Genomic DNA, 16810 nt, shown 5'->3' with positions numbered 1-16810 from the left:
AGGATATTTTAATCCCGTTTCAGGTGGGCCACTACCATAAGGAGAAGGTTTAATGAGATTTTCACCATACGGCGAAGGTTTCATACCGCCCGTGCTCATATCGGTAGGTGGTCCCTGTGGTGGTGGATACTTCATATCTTGAGGCCCATATTTACCCACCATTGGATCGCCATATTTCATCATTAGACCGGCTGCCGACTCAAATGGTGGTCTGGCCAAAGGATGCTGTACCTGATGTTCATAGTGTGGCTTTGGCATAGCAATGCCAGGCGGTGGAGTGGCTCCTGGTGGCTGTCCATGTGAGGGTGGTGGCTGTTGTTCTAAATGACCGCCCATATATTTGTGTGGGGGAGGTGCATTATCACTTGATGCAGAAGCACTGCTCACTGGTGGAGGTCCAAGGCTGGTAGGTGGGTAACCGCCCTTAAGATCGGGGTGTTTCATTGCTATATCGCCTGCACTACCGTAAGGCGGTTTGCCCGTAGGCGGTTGTGCATGAGCCGACAAATCGCCGGGAAACTTTCCTCCTTGTTGTTCTATCATAAACTTCATATCAAACTTGCCAGCGGCCGCCGCTGCTGCTGCTGCAGCTGCTTGCATTTCCTGGCTATATTTAAGAGTATCTAATTGCCCAGGTGTATATTTAAGATCTTGTGGTACAAATTTGCCCGGTTCGTATTTAATGCCATCTGGGAACTTATGATCCATTTCATTAGCATATTTTGGTTGTTGTGGTGGTGGAGGACCTGTTTGGGGACCACTGCATGGCGGCATAGAACTGTCGTTAGGCATAGATGTGGGTGGGCCTTGTGGAGGCTGCTGTTGTTGTGAAGGTGGTGCAAATTTGAGTTGACCACCCTCGACTATGTAACCTGGTGGAGGTCCAGGTGCATGAGGATGTTGCATATGTGGTGGAGGTTGTTGATGTTGATTTAGTGACAGCGGTGATGGTGGTTCAGTACCATCTCGCTTTGTAGTCAAAGACATGGGAGCCTGGCTGCTTGGTGGCGGTATCGCCGGTGGCAAGCCCATAATTGGCGGCTTGATGTCTTCGCTCTTAACCTCAATTTTAACTTTGAGATCTTGAGGTTCATTACTATTTTGATTACAGGCCGAATCTAGATCCTTAGGTTCTTTCTTAAAGTAAACAACCTCTGGTATAATGCTTTGCGGCTGCGGGGGTGCTAATGGTGGCTGAGGTGGCATCTGAGGAGGTGTGGATATTTCCTGTTTCATATTGGCCAGTTTCTTCAGCATATCTTTTGGCATATCACCAGTATCCATCATTTCCGCTTTAGCCAACTCTTTGCGTTCAACAGACGCGTTTAGCGCCTCCACCGTAGGCACCTTTAATGGCGGAAGGGGTGCGCTAACTACAACGGCTTGTGGCAATGGTTTTGTGGTAGGTATAGCTAAGGGATCTTCTTTGGGTTCCTTGTCTTTAAGACTTGTATCAGTAACCATAGTTGGTGCCTGTATATTGGTTTCTTCGTCGACATTTTTGATTTTATCTTTAATATCGATATCGGAAACTTTTGATTCAGTTTTCGGTATAAGATTCTTATCACTTTTGGTGGATGATTCAATTTCACTATTGCCACTACTACTATTCTCTTCTTTGCTAGACGAACTCTCTTTACTGTCTTTGTTAGATTGCTGTTCGCCCGAATCGGTGTTGTTAGACTCGCCATCATCCATGGCAGAGTCTGAACGACTATCGGAATTTGTGCTTTCCACCGGACTTTCTGCGCGTTTGCGTTTATCTTTAGGACCGGCAGAAATAGGTGCAGGACCGCCATTGTTATCACTCTCATCGGGTGTGTCAGTGGCACTCACCGCAGAACCCACTGAGCCTTCTGTATCGCTACGTTTCTTTTTACTGGGTGTCTCTTGACGACCAGTCTTACGTTTATTCGCCGCACTCTCGGCCACGGGTTTAGTAGGCGTTTTAGGACTTTCTCCCGCAGCCGTTCCTGTTGCCGCTCCTGCTGCGGCGCCAGCAACATTATCCGGTGTTTCAGCACCACGCTTAGGACGCTTGCCATTAGCCGTAGGCTGTGGCTGCGTCACCTGTGTCTGATCGCACTTCGCCGTTGTGCCGGTTGTATTCTGTTGTTTATTTCTCGTCCTCATTCTAGACGGTGATTCATCCCTTTTATGGGTTAAACTTGAATCGCTGTCGCACTCGCTTACGTCGTCTTCAGTCAGAGAACTGGTCTCCTCCTTATTGACAACTGGCGAAGCGCGACCTTTGTCTGCACTCGCCGTCGACGCCGTCGTCGTCGCCGTCGTTGTTGCGGCTGATGCAGCAGATTGTGGTTCTGGTGTATCCTCCTTTTTGGGAGGTGTATTACTTGCCCGTGTAACACGATTGCGACGCAATGCACTTTGGCGGCGTCTACGATGCGGGCGATTGCTATTCGCGCTCGGTGTCTTCTTCCACAAATAGTAGAATTCAACTAGTTCGGGTGTCTCTTTATGGGGTAATAAATCCTTTTGGATTCTAAAAAAGTTTTTGCCAAATTGTCTAAGGCCTTTAATGAATTTTTTTATTTCGTCCTCACACCACTTCTTTTCAATGCTTTTGGTAAGAGGTGCTTTTACAAGTGCTTGAAGTGCTTTACCTGGGTCGTAACCGTTATCATGTAACTAAAAATGAAAGTAAAGATATATGACGGGAGTTACTAAATGGCCACAATTTGTTTGAAAAATATATAAAGTATTTTGTTTATCCATCATTTAGTAATGAATTAATAATTCAGAATTATTATGAATATTAGATTAGTTATATTATTAGACACGATTAGGGTTAGATAATTAATTAGTTAAATTATTAATTAATAATTAAATGTGTAATATTAAATACATTATACTTAAAGATATTGATTATAATTTTAAGAATATTATCGACAGAACACGAGTTGAACTAGAACTGAAACTAGAAATTAACTAAAACTGAACTAGAACTGAAATAGAAATGAATTAGAAATGAATTAGAACTGAACTAGAACTGAACTAGAACTGAACTAGAACTGAACTAGAACTGAACTAGAACTGAACTAGAACTGAACTAGAACTGAACTAGAACTGAACTAGAACTGAACTAGAACTGAACTAGAACTGAACTAGAAATGAACTAGAACTGAACTAGAACTGAACTAGAACTGAACTAGAACTGAACTAGAACTGAACTAGAACTGAACTAGAACTGAACTAGAACTGAACTAGAACTGAACTAGAACTGAACTAGAACTGAACTAGAACTGAACTAGAACTGAACTAGAATTGAACTAGAACTGAACTAGAGCTTAACTAGTACTGAACTAGAACTGAACTAGATCTGAACTAGATCTGAACTAGAACTGAACTAAAAGTGAATTAGATCTGAACTAAAACTTAGCTGAAACTAAACTAGAACATAACTTGAACTAGAAAAAAAATTTAACTAGAATAGAATAAAACTAGAACGGACCTAGAACTGATCTAGAACTGAACTAGAACTGAACTAGAATTAAACTAGAACTGAACAAGAACTAAACTAGATCTGAACCATATTTGAAGTAGAATTGAATTAGAACTGAACTAGAACCGAACTAGAACTAAACCATAACTGAACTAGAAGTGAACTAGGCTAGAACTCAACTAGAACTAGAACTGAACAAGAACTGAACTAGAACAGAACTAGAACTGAACTAGAAAATTTTTATAATATTAAAAGGAATTCCATCACTTAGAAAAATTGAAGTCTTAGTCGAAAATAAATTATCAAATAAATCATAAATCCTCTGAAATTTATAAATCAAAAGTATAATTAATATATACCCTTATAGATACTTACAACGTCATGTGCATTAATAGTTGTGTCATCACGTGTTGCTGCCACAATACCTTCTTCTAGACCGCCATCACACATTCCTGCAAGGCCAATTGTTAGAAACAAAGAGAGAGAAAAACAAATTAATAATATTCAAATCCTGTTCGTAAATAAAATGTATATGTGTCATTACTTTTTAGTATTTCTTCCGGTGGATATTTACCTTGAAATGCAGCCATTGAACGAGCTGCACGCAAGAACATTAAAAGATCTCCATCTGCCATAGCACCGGGACTCCATCTTGGTATTTCTAATTCACGTTCGTCGTTTTCCTTGTCAACAGGGAAGCTTGAAATTGGATTATAATCGGGCAGTTTTGCCTTTTGTGTTGTTGTTTTATTTTTGGGAGAGGTGAATGTGTGAGTGCATATATTATGGAGAAGAAGTAGTAATAGTAGTGGATTGTAGTAGTAATAATAGGAGAGCAGAGTAGATATGTAGTTTAATTGAAGTAGTAGTTTTTGGTGGTGTTGTTGTTTTATTATTTTTTTTGTTTGATTGATTGGTGATAGGTTGTTTGGAAGGTATATGGAAGGTATAAAAAAATATGTTAATTAGTGGAAAAATCAAATATTTTTTTGTTGTTGTTTTTGACAGGGTTAATGAAAAAATAAATTATATAAACAAATTTATTATGTTTTAATAATATTAAATGATAATATTTGTTTATATAGTTTAGGTTTATTATTTATTTAGAGTTTGTATAAGAAATATTATTGTTCTATTTTATGTAGATTATTAAAAATTATATAAATATAGATAATAATACACACACCAAGTTTATAGTTTATAAAATTAATTTAGTTAATAACTACTTAATTTAAATTTAAAACTAATGCAAATGGGCATGTATGATTACGTTTACGAAATGTTGATGAAAATGTTGTGAAATGAGGGGACCAAGGATTATGATATATAGGATTAGGAGTTAGGGAAATTGAAAAGACAATATTAACATTTATTAAAGTTTGTCGGCAAAAAAGATAAAAGAACATGATGTAAACTTTATTATTTCTCTTTTGGGTCTAAAAGAGAAGAAACCTGAACTAGATTTGAACAAGAAGTAAACTGCAACTGCAGAATAGCAGAGAGAGAGAAAGAGAGAACAAAACTAGAACTGAACTAACACAGAACTAGGAAAAGACCAGAATTAAACTAGAACTGAATTAGCACAAAACTAGAACTGTCCCAAAACTGAACCAGAGCTGAACTAGAACTAAAGTAGAACTGCAATAGAACTGAACAGAAACTATAGTAGAACAGAACTAGCATTTAAATACTGAACTAGAACTGTACTAGAACTGAACTACAACTGAACTAGAACTGAACTAGAACTGAACTAGCACAGAACTAGAACTGAACTAGAACTGAACTAGAATTTAACTAGAATTGAACTAGAACTAGAATAGAACTGAACTTGAATAAAATAGAACTAGAACTGAAGTAGAACTTTAATACTGAACTAGAACTGAACTAAACTAGATCTGAACTAGAACTGAACTAGAACTGAAATAGAACTGAACTAGAACTAGAATTGAACTAGAACTGAACTAAAATTGAACTAGAATTGAACTAGAACTAGAATAGAACTAAACTTGAATAACCCAGAACTAGAACTGAAGTAGAACTTTACTACTGAACTAGAACTTAAATACTGAACTAGAACTGTACTAGAACTGAACTAGAACTAAACTAGAACTGAAGTAGAATTGAACTAGAACTAAACTAGAACTGAAGTAGAATTAAACTAGAACTGAACTTGAACTGAACTAGAACTGAACTAGAACTGAACTAGAACTGAACTAGAACTGAACTAGAACTGAACTAGAACTGAACTAGAACTGAACTAGAACTGAACTAGAACTGAACTAGAACTGAACTAGAACTGAACTAGAACTGAACTAGAACTGAACTAGAACTGAACTAGAACTGAACTAGAACTGAACTAGAACTGAACTAGAACTGAACTAGAACTGAACTAGAACTGAACTAGAACTAAACTAGAACTGAACCAGAACCGAACTAAAACTGAACTAGAACTGAACTAGAACTGAACTAGAACTAGAACTGAACTAGAACTGAATTATAACTGAACTAAAATTAATAAACTTTACAAACTGTTGACAATCTAAACCCCATTAAACATCTACTCAATTTAGTTATAGTATACGGTATATATACATTATATAATCATTATAATAATACACACAATATTTATTATGTTTTATAACTTCTCCATACTATGTTTAATACATATTTCATAAACATTGTCTTACAGAAGGAAATACTAATATTCATTATTTATATGTATTTAAAGTTTATTTTTATTTATTTTTTCTTAACAAAACTTTAATAAATGTTAAACACTGTATTTTCTATTAAGATAATTATTATTTATTAAGCCAATTGTTGTAAATAAAACAGCCAATTATTATTATTAGAATGTCTACAAAACATCCAAACAATCAATAAAGGAGGGTTGGAGTAAGAATATGTTTCTTTTTTTTATTCACAGGAAAGCAGAGGTTGGGTTAATTGCATATTTATTGATTTGTATTTTATTATATTTATAATACAATAATAAATTTATATATACAAACAATGCATAAATATGCATATTTATATATACAAACATTCTACACAATTCTAGTAAACATTTAAACAATTAGTACAATTAATTAAAACAAATAAAATATCTTCATTATCAGCTACTATTGTATTTCAATATTGTATAAATGACGAGCTATAAAAGTACATATATTGATTGCACTTGTGTTTAACAATCATTATACACGACTTTTAAGATATGTATTCATCTGTCTATAAAGAAAGATATACTGTATTATAGTACTATAACAATAAAAATGTCTAGATATGTATTAGATGCTATTGTCTACAAAATTAATCCTTGGTTTTGTATATTTTTTAGAAAAACAACAAGTACATATTGATTTGTTAGCAAGAAATAATAATCTGATGAAAATATCTATTGGATTGTAGACAGGATTTAAAATAATAGAGATATTCTGATTAATTTTTAGAAATAAAAAAATCAAAATCATTTACTAAAATAGAACAACACTTGAACTGAACTTCAACAGAACCGGAACAGAATAAAAAGTAGAATTAGAAATGAACAAAACTGAACTAGAACTGCACTACTTAGAAGAGAACTAGAACAGAACTAGAAAAGAACTAGAACAGAACAAGAACTAGAACAGAACTAGAACAGAACTAGAACAGAACTAGAACAGAACTAGAACAGAACTAGAACAGAACTAGAACAGAACCAGAACAGTACAGAACTGGAACAGAACTAGAACAGAACTAGAACAGAACTAAAACAGAACTAGAACAGAACTAGAAAAGAACTAGAACAGAACTAGAACAGTACAGAACTGGAACAGAACTAGAACAGAACTAGAACAGAACTAGAACAGAACTAGAACAGAACTAGAACAGAACTAGAACAGAACTAGAACAGAACTAGAACAGAACTAGAACAGAACTAGAACAGAACTAGAACAGAACTAGAACAGAACTAGAACAGAACTAGAACAGAACTAGAACAGAACTAGAACAGAACTAGAACAGAACTAGAACAGAACTAGAACAGAACTAGAACAGAACTAGAACAGAACTAGAACAGAACTAGAACAGAACTAGAACAGAACTAGAACAGAACTATAACTGAACTAGAACTGAACTAGAACTGAACTAGAACTGAACTAGAACTGAACTAGAACTGAACTAGAACTGAACTAGAACTGAACTAGAACTGAACTGGAATAGAATAGAGCATTGAACTAGAACTAGAACATTAAGAGAACTAGAACACTACTAGAACAGATCAAGAACTGAACTACAACAGATCAAGAACTGAACTAGAACATATCAAGAACTGAACTAGAACAGAACAAGTGATCAAGAACTGAATAAGATCTAAATAAATTTTTCAAATAACTAACATACAATTATTTACTAAAGTATTATAATAATGTTAATAACAATTTATAGTATTAGTAATTTTCGATAAAATATAAATATGTATGTAGTAAATCTGGTTTTGGTAGGGAAAAAATTTAGAAATTTAGATTTAATTTGAAAAAAAATTTAAAGAAAAACATAAAAAGACAATATTTTGGATAAACAAAAAAAGAAAACAAGTCACAAGTAGAATTGTTACCGTGAAATTTGTGAGTTATGGTACGTACATAGACATCGTTTACCTGGTGGCCGGGACCCACTCGAATTTCTCCTTGAGTGGAGGCCGCCATTACCCTTCCACAACACTTTTACGGTCCAGTGTTAAGCCTTTTTATTGCCCCCGTTGTAATGAAATTATAATCAAATTGCAGATACAATGGAAATATTGTCTGTAAATAGAGAAAAGCCAAGAGTGGAAAGAGGTAATTAATAAAAATTGTTTTAAAAAACACAAAAAATAAAAACAAATCAAAAATGTCTAGAAGTACTACATTACACTTAGTCCTATTGAAAAAATTGCAAGAAAAAACAGGAAAATATTTCAGCCCCATTAAAACGGGCGTGGCATGATATATTAGTAAGTAACGATTATATATGTTTGATTATAGAAACGAAAAAAAAAAAACTATAACAAAAACATTCATTAAGTGCAGGGTATAACATGTTCGTTATAACTGAATCTAACACCCTTTTCTGGTTTTATATTTTGTCTTCTTTAAAAGTTCAATAGTTGTACATGCACAATTACATTTTATTAAGTGGTTGGTTGGATCGTATATATCGTACGTTGTAATAGTGACGGTGGTGTTGGTGGTGGTGGTGGTATTGTAGTGGAGAATGTCTATGAACCTTTTGTGTTATTATGTGTTTTTATATGTGTATGATAGCTGCAATTGACAAGTAAACATGATTAAATATTAAGTGGAAAAAACATGGCCTAAAGGTGGAACCGGCAATAACAAAGTACACACATCACAAAATGTGTATGCGATTGTGTAAAAAGAAAGGGTTGCTTGCCTTACAAAAAGGGGTTAAAAATATACACAGACACACAACGAGAACAGTAGCACTTAATCACATGAAATGGGTAGTGATTTGTTAAATCGTATAAATCAATATTGAATAATTAATACTGACTAATAATAAATAAACTGACAATGGCTGGAAATTTATATATTTTCTTTTTAATAAAATAATCACAAGGGAAGGAAATCGGGGTTTTTCAAAAACAAAAAAAAAAAATGCATTTGTTGTTTTGAAGCAGTGAAAATATTTAAGGATGAAGTGGTTTATTGAAGACAAGCTAAAAGGGGAAACGATATAATGGGATTGATGTGTAAGTATGGTATTTATAAGGTAGTGATAACAAAAGTTTGTTTAATACAAACCAATTGTTTAAACTAGGACAGAACTAAAGCAACAGAACTAGAACTAAACTGAACTAGAACTGAACTAGAACTGATCTAGAACTGAACTAGAACTGAACTAGAACTGAACTAGAACTGAACTGGAACTGAACTAGAACTGAACTAGAACTGAACTAGAACTGAACTAGAACTGAACTAGAACTGAACTAGAACTGAACTAGAACTGAACTAGAACTGAACTAGAACTAAACTAGAACTGAACTAGAACTGAACTAGAACTCAACTAAAACAGACCTAGAATAGAACCAGAACTATAACAAAACTGAACTAAAGTTGAACAGTACAGAACTAAAGTTGGACAGTACAGAACTAGAACTGAACTAGAACTAAACTAGAACTAAACTAGAACTAAACTAGAACTAAACTAGAACTGAACTACAACTAAACTAGAACTGAACTAGAACTAAACTGAACTAGAACTGAACTAGAACTGAACTAGAACTGAACTAGAACTGAACTAGAACTGAACTAGAACTGAGCTAGAACTGAACTAGAACTGAACTAGAACTAGAACTGAACTAGAACTGAACTAGAACTGAACTAGAACTAAACTAAAACAGAACTAGAATAGAACCAGAACTATAACAAAACTGAACTAAAGTTGAGCAGTACAGAACTAAAGTTGAACAGTACAGAACTAAAGTTGAACAGTACAGAACTAAAGTTGAACAGTACAGAACTAAAGTTGAACAGTACAGAACTAGAACTGAACTAGAACTAAACTAGAACTGAACTAGAACTGAACTAGAACTGAACTAGAACTGAACTAGAACTGAATTAGAACTGAACTAGAACTGAACTAGAACTGAACTAGAACTGAACTAGAACTGAACTAGAACTGAACTAGAACTGAACTAGAACTGAACTAGAACTGAACTAGAACTGAACTAGAACTGAACTAGAACTGAACTAGAACTGAACTAGAACTGAACTAGAACTGAACTAGAACTGAACTAGAACTGAACTAAAACTTAACTAGAACTGAACTAGAACTGAACTAAAACTGAACTAGAACTGAAATAGAACTAAACTAAAACATAACTAACTGAACTAGAACTCATCTACAACGGAACTAGAACTGAACTAGAATAGCAGAACTAGAGCTGAAGAGGAACTTAAACTAAATTTAAAACTGCCTCGTAATATCAATAATTATGTAATACATGCTAAGAACTCTAATTTGATATTCTACTACAACCATGGAACCTTGGTAGTTTTTTTTTTAATTTTATTTCTATCACATTAAATAGCACATAACTCAATTTTAAACTCAAGGGGCCTATACTCTAAGGAATTCTACTAATGATTTAAAGGTGTAATATAAATGACAAACAAACATGAACTCATTTTAAAATCCCCACCACAGCTGGTAAGCACTATAGTTAAATTCTTTTAATGTATCATAAACATTAATAGACTAACGACTTTTTTTCATTTTCATGTTTGTTTTTTCATTATTATATGTATATGAATGATTTGGAAAACATTTTTATTATTATAATGATTCCATTATATTTGTTGAATTGATTTTTATTTTCTCGCTTTTTTTTATTTTGTGTGTTAAATTTTTATTTAATACCATTAAGAATTGGTTACACTTGAGTACTTAAGTGTATTTTATTTTGTTTGACAAATTTGTTTTATATATTTTTTTCTATACTAATAAAAAGCAACAACAATAAAAAAATAAATATAAAAACATTCACACAACATGCCGCCACACACTGAGTTTATTTTTTCCACATTCCACATACATAATATATTCAAATACAGGGGTGGCACAATGGAAAAAAATGTACAAATTAAAATATTAAATTGTATTAGAAAAATATTTTTTAACTAATTAGTTGTTATTTGTTTTACACAATTAATGGTTTCAATTAAATTTTCTTTGTCTAGTCACCATTTATTTGACCACCACCTGTGTGAATGCTTTTAGGTGTTGTTATTATGGCTTGAACATAGACATTAGATATTTGCCCTTTTTACAAATAAGTATATTTTTTTCCTACATTTTTCTTCGTTTTTACCAATTGTATTTAGATGTTCTTGTTAAAATAAATAAAAATGAAAAATAAATCTTTAAATCGGATTTGTAATGTTTATATGTATTTAAGTTCAAAAAAGGTATTAATATTTTAAAATACCTTTAGCTTATGTTATTTTATTTTTCTTATTTCTTTACGCACTTGACATATTGGATTTCATTTTGTATGATTTTTTAGGTTTTATTTTCATAGAAATTAACTTTAGTCTGATCAATTGACTTTTTTAAATTTGCATATATTAATTAGATTAAAGTTAAACAAATTTTATTTGAATTTGTAAAGTCTTGTTTTGTTAATTTTAAAAAATTACTCTAGAACATTTGAGTTTAGTTTGTTAGAATTATTCATATTTTTTAAGACACCCTGTTTTTATTATTTTTTGGTTTCAGGAAATAATTGTAGAAGTTAACATTGTATTGCAAGTAGATATATATTTTGTTTGTGTGTACATATTCTCCAAATAATTGTTATTCATATGTAATAATAATAATAATTCCTTGAGGCATTGTTTACTTGTATACGAGTCATTTAAAACCATAAATTATTTGCAGATGTCATCTCAAGTAGAAATTTTAATACACCTCAAATTGACAGGCGTTTAAAGAAATTAATTCTCTTTTAAACTACATATATAACTAAACAGAATTTATATTTATTAAAATGAATATAAAGACATCAAAAATATATTTTTTCTAAAAAATGATGTTATGTAATAGTTAAGATCTAGTTCAGTTCTTGTTTAGTTCTAATTCAGTTTTAGTTCAGTTCTAGTTCAGTTCTAGTTCAGTTCTAGTTCAGTTCTAGTTCAGTTCTAGTTCAGTTCTAGTTCAGTTCTAGTTCAGTTCTAGTTCAGTTCTAGTTCAGTTCTAGTTCAGTTCTAGTTCAGTTCTACTTTAGTTCTAGTTCAGTACTAGTTCCGTTTTAATTCAGTTCTAGTTCAGTTCCAGTTCAGTTCCAGTTCAGTTCCAGTTCAGTTCCAGTTCAGTTCTAGTTCAGTTCCAGTTCAGTTCTACTTCAGTTCTAGTTCAGCTCTAGTTGGGCTCTAGTTCTAGTTTAGTTCTAGTCAAATTCTAGTTCTAGTTTAGTTCTAGTCAAATTCTAGTTCAGTTTTATTTCAATTCTAGTTAAGCTCTATTTCAGTTCTAGTTCAGTTCTAGTTAAACTATATTTCACTTCTAGTTCAGTTCTAGTTCAGTTCTAGTTCAGTTCTAGTTTAGTTCTAGTTCAGTTCTAGTTTAGTTCTAGTTCAGTTCTAGTTCAGTTCTAGTTCAGTTCTAGTTCAGTTCTAGTTCAGTTCTAGTTCAGTTCTAGTTCAGTTCTTGTTCAGTTTTAGTTCAGTTCTAATTCAGTTCTAGTACAGTTCTAGTTCAGTTCAAGTTCAATTCTAGATCAGTTCTACTTCAGTTCTAGTTCCGTTGTAATTCAGTTCTAGTTCAGTTCCAGTTCAGTTCTACTTCAGTTCTAGTTCGGCTCTAGTTGGGCTTTAGTTCTAGTTTAGTTCTAGTCAAGTTGTAGTTCAGTTTTAGTTCAATTCTAGTTAAGCTCTATTTCATTTCTAGTTCAGTTCTAGTTCAGTTCTAGTTCAGTTCTAGTTCAGTTCTGGTTCAGTTCTAGTTCAGTTCTAGTTCAGTTCTAGTTCAGTTCTAGTTCAGTTCTAGTTCAGTTCTAGTTCAGTTCTAGTTCAGTTCTAGTTCAGTTCTAGTTCAGTTCTAGTTCTAGTTCAGTTCTAGTTCAGTTCTAGTTCAGTTCTAGTTCAGTTCTAGTTCAGTTCTAGTTCAGTTCTAGTTCAGTTCTAGTTCAGTTCTAGTTCAGTTCTAGTTCAGTTCTAGTTCAGTTTAAGTAAAATTCTCGTTCAGTTTTAGTACAGTTCTAGTTTTGTATTTAAATCTACGTCTACCATTAAAAAGTCAATAATATTTATTTATCGTCAAGAAAAATTATTAAAAAATATCATAATTATTACCTTAATTAGCTTTTAAAAAAACACTAAAACAAATGAAAAATTTGCACAAAAATTTTCTACATATTTCATTTTTTTATCTACAAAAACAAAATATCAGTTTTTAAAATCCCCCAAAGACCCAAACACACAACCAGATATACAGACATATACACTCGTCTATACACAAGTGTCATGACTTTAGAAGACACCAAAAATTACTTAATAAATCAATAAACCAAAACAGCACAAATAAACAAATAAAAAAAGTGTACACAACACTAAGGCGGAATGAGAAGAAAAAAATTCATTAAAATTATGTGTGACACTAAATGGCCATATTTTATAATTAAATAAACAAAATAAATACGAAAAAAAAAACTGAAGGTAAAAATACCCAAAAAAAAAAAAAATTAAACACACAGGCAGGCGGCGAATGAATGAACGACACACAAACTCACAGAAATTAATACATATTTTACAGTAAAAAAACGTAAAAAAGCCACAACAACAAATTGCTAAAACACTTCGTTGAAATTCTTCTTCGTTTATTCCACTCGTTTACAACACGAATTAAATATAGGAAACATTATGCACACTTTTACACACAAATAAAAAAAATCTAAAAAAAATAACAGGGGAGAAAACAAATTATGAATAAATTAATTTAAATTAATTGAGCGAGCGCACTTTTAAATTAACAGTAAAATTTGTGTGTTTGATAAAAAGCATAGCAGAACAAGACTTGATTGCTGACACCATCCCTCCCCTTTCACCGTTTGCACTACACAAACTCACCAACAGCAACATCAACCTCTTTGCCCTCTCAAACCACCACCCATAACACTATTATTTTATATAGAAAATATTTTATTCAAAATTGTAAATTGAGAAAAGTAGAGAGGTATAGGGAACTGACTGACTGTCTATAACTGACTCTCTGTCATTTAGACGTTTTAAAGGTCTGTCTATTTGACTTTTGTATAATCGTTGTTGTTGTCGTTATTGCTGCTCTTCAGCCGTTTATTTCGTTCGTTGTTTCGTTTCATTTGCTTCAACATTTATTGGACATAAAACGAAAAGTAAAAAACGCTTATAATATAAATGTTGAAAAGTAGTGAAAAAATGTGATTTACAACACTTCACACTGCATAAATTTTAAACAACGGCAACAACAACAACTACAACAATAATAGCAGCAGCAGCAGCAATATCGAGGGAAAATAATAAATACGACAGCATTAAGTACAAAGTGGGCGCTTAGCACCGTAACGACTACAACAACACTAACAGCCAAAACTTGTGTTTGCAAAAAATATTGACGGATTTTAAACGTAAAGTTTGTTTGAGTGTACATATGAGGAAAAATCAAAAATATTATCAGAAGTTTAAAAGTATTGAATTGAAAATATTTGAAAAATGCATAAGACTATAGATAAGTCTTAAAATTTAATACAACACTAGGTTATAGAATAAGATCATAGACTAGACCCTATAGAATAAACCATAGATCAAACTATAGATTATACCATGTACTATATTTTTAACCAGACTATACTTGATTGAACTTTAGACTTTAAAGGCTAAACTTTACTCTCGGCTATAGACTAGACTGTAGACTAAGGAGTGAGATCGAAAAATTCTTAACATACATATATGTTTATAAAAGAGAAACCACTAAACTTACAGCTTTATTTTTTTATTTGATTCAAATTATTATTACAATTTACAAAAAAAAAATATTTTTATAGTTTTAATCACTAGTGATGAAATTTTGAACCCTTTTCGGAAACCCTTCCATTAACGTTTTTTTAGTGCTTTCTGTCACTTTGCTCGAACATGTAGTCCATCTCCGTTTAAAATCTACCACACTTTTGGACACCTTTTTTGTACTCTTCAATTCTTTTTAACAAGAGCCCAATATCTCTCTACTGTCCTTAGCTCCGGGCAGTTTGGAGGATTTGCCTCTCTTGGTACAAATACCACATTATTGTTCTTGTACCACTCAAGGGCTTGTTTACCATAGTGACAGGATGCCAAGTCAGGCCAAAAATAAGTGGACACATTATGAAGTCTTATGAATGGAAGCAGCCTTTTTTGTAAACATTCCTTGATGTAAATTTCGGTATTTATAGAGCCCGTTGTAAGAAATGATTGGCTTCTTTTGCCGCAACTGTATATTGCTTGCCATACCAAGAACTTTCTGGGAAATTTCGTCTGCTTTTGGGTCCTAAACTTTTCTTCAACATTCCCTCGAGCATCAGCAACATAAAACTTTTGACCTAAAAGTTGCGAAAAATCTGCCAGAACATACGTTTCGTCATCCATTATGCAGCAAGAATATTTTTTTATAAAACTTGACTTCAATTTCCGTGGTCTGTTTTTGGCCTCTAAATTTTTAGCAGCGTTCCTGTCAGGAACTTTTTGAGCCTTGTATGTTTTTAAACCTGCATTAGCTTTAACTTTTCGTACCAAATAGTCCGAGCACTGAGCTAACCGTGCTGCTTTCCTACCGGATGTGTAGGGAGCTCTTTTGAAAATGCGTTCTATTTTATGGCTTTAGAAACATCATGTGGACCATTCCTTCTACCTGAACCAGGTTTTCTATCAACTGACAAGTTCTCCCGGTACTGTTTAATAACATTGGAAAGAGTTTGACGGCAGACCTTTGTATGCTTGGCCAACTTTTTGTAAGACCAAGTTGGGTTTAGTTGAAAATATTTAATAATTTCAGTACGCACTTTTTTCTGGTCACTCATTTTAATCAGATTAACAAAAAAATTAATATAATTGACATTGCACATAATAACTGACATGTTTTTCAAAGGTAACTTGATCAAAAAAAATCAAATAATACTTTGGTTGAAAAATGTAATGAAAAACGTGTGTTAAGAATTTTTCGATCTCACTCCTTACACTATATACTGCACTCCAATCTAAAAGCAAGTAGGAAAGTATAGTTGCGATAAAAACAAAATTTTCTAAATGATGCTTTATATAGGTCAAATATGGGCCGATCATCGGTAAATTTGGGAGATGGATATATTTTGAAATAACAGTTATTTTGTTGAGTTTAATTGCGATACAAATTCAATTTTAGACGTTTTAGACATTTTTGAAGGAGGGTTTGTATGGGGGCTAAGGTCAAATAAGGGCCGAAAATCTGCAGTGTCACTTATACTTATATAAAACTTATTTGTGCCAATTTTTAGAGAGATAATAGAATATTTAACGTAATTATGGCATAAGAAGTCAAAATCGGGAGGTACGGTTGTATGGGGGCTAGGTGAAATAATGGACCGATTTCAACCATTTTCAATAGGCTTCGTCCCTGTGCCAAAAACATGATTGGTCAAAATTTCATCAAATTATCTTGAAAATTGCGGCCTATATCTTGCGCACAAAGATTACATGGACAGCTAGCCAGCCAGCCGGACAGACGGACGAACATGTCTTAATCGACTCAAAAATGATTCTGTGTAGATTGGTATACCAATATTATTGTGCGTTACAAACATCAGCACAAACCCAATAT

At 33.0% G+C, this 16810-nt stretch overlaps 1 protein-coding gene across 1 annotated transcript in view; it reads right to left on the bottom strand.

Annotated features, from left to right (window-relative positions):
• LOC111686393 (arginine-glutamic acid dipeptide repeats protein) overlaps window positions 1-16810 on the bottom strand; it is a 68752-nt gene that overhangs the window by 13558 nt on the left and 38384 nt on the right. Inside the window, exons 3-6 of the mRNA XM_046952501.1 lie at window positions 8089-8250; window positions 4038-4194; window positions 3839-3915; window positions 7-2649 (exon numbers count right to left, since the gene is read on the bottom strand). Of these exons, the coding sequence (XP_046808457.1) occupies window positions 7-2649; window positions 3839-3915; window positions 4038-4194; window positions 8089-8151 (2940 nt within the window). The 5' untranslated portion in view covers window positions 8152-8250. The remainder of the gene's footprint in view (window positions 1-6; window positions 2650-3838; window positions 3916-4037; window positions 4195-8088; window positions 8251-16810) is intronic.

This window comes from Lucilia cuprina, chromosome 5 (genome assembly GCF_022045245.1).
Source record: "Lucilia cuprina isolate Lc7/37 chromosome 5, ASM2204524v1, whole genome shotgun sequence".
In the NCBI taxonomy this organism is placed as follows: domain Eukaryota; kingdom Metazoa; phylum Arthropoda; class Insecta; order Diptera; family Calliphoridae; genus Lucilia; species Lucilia cuprina.
The sequence above is the reverse complement of the archived record's forward strand: the minus strand, read 5'-3'. Positions and strand labels throughout refer to the sequence as shown.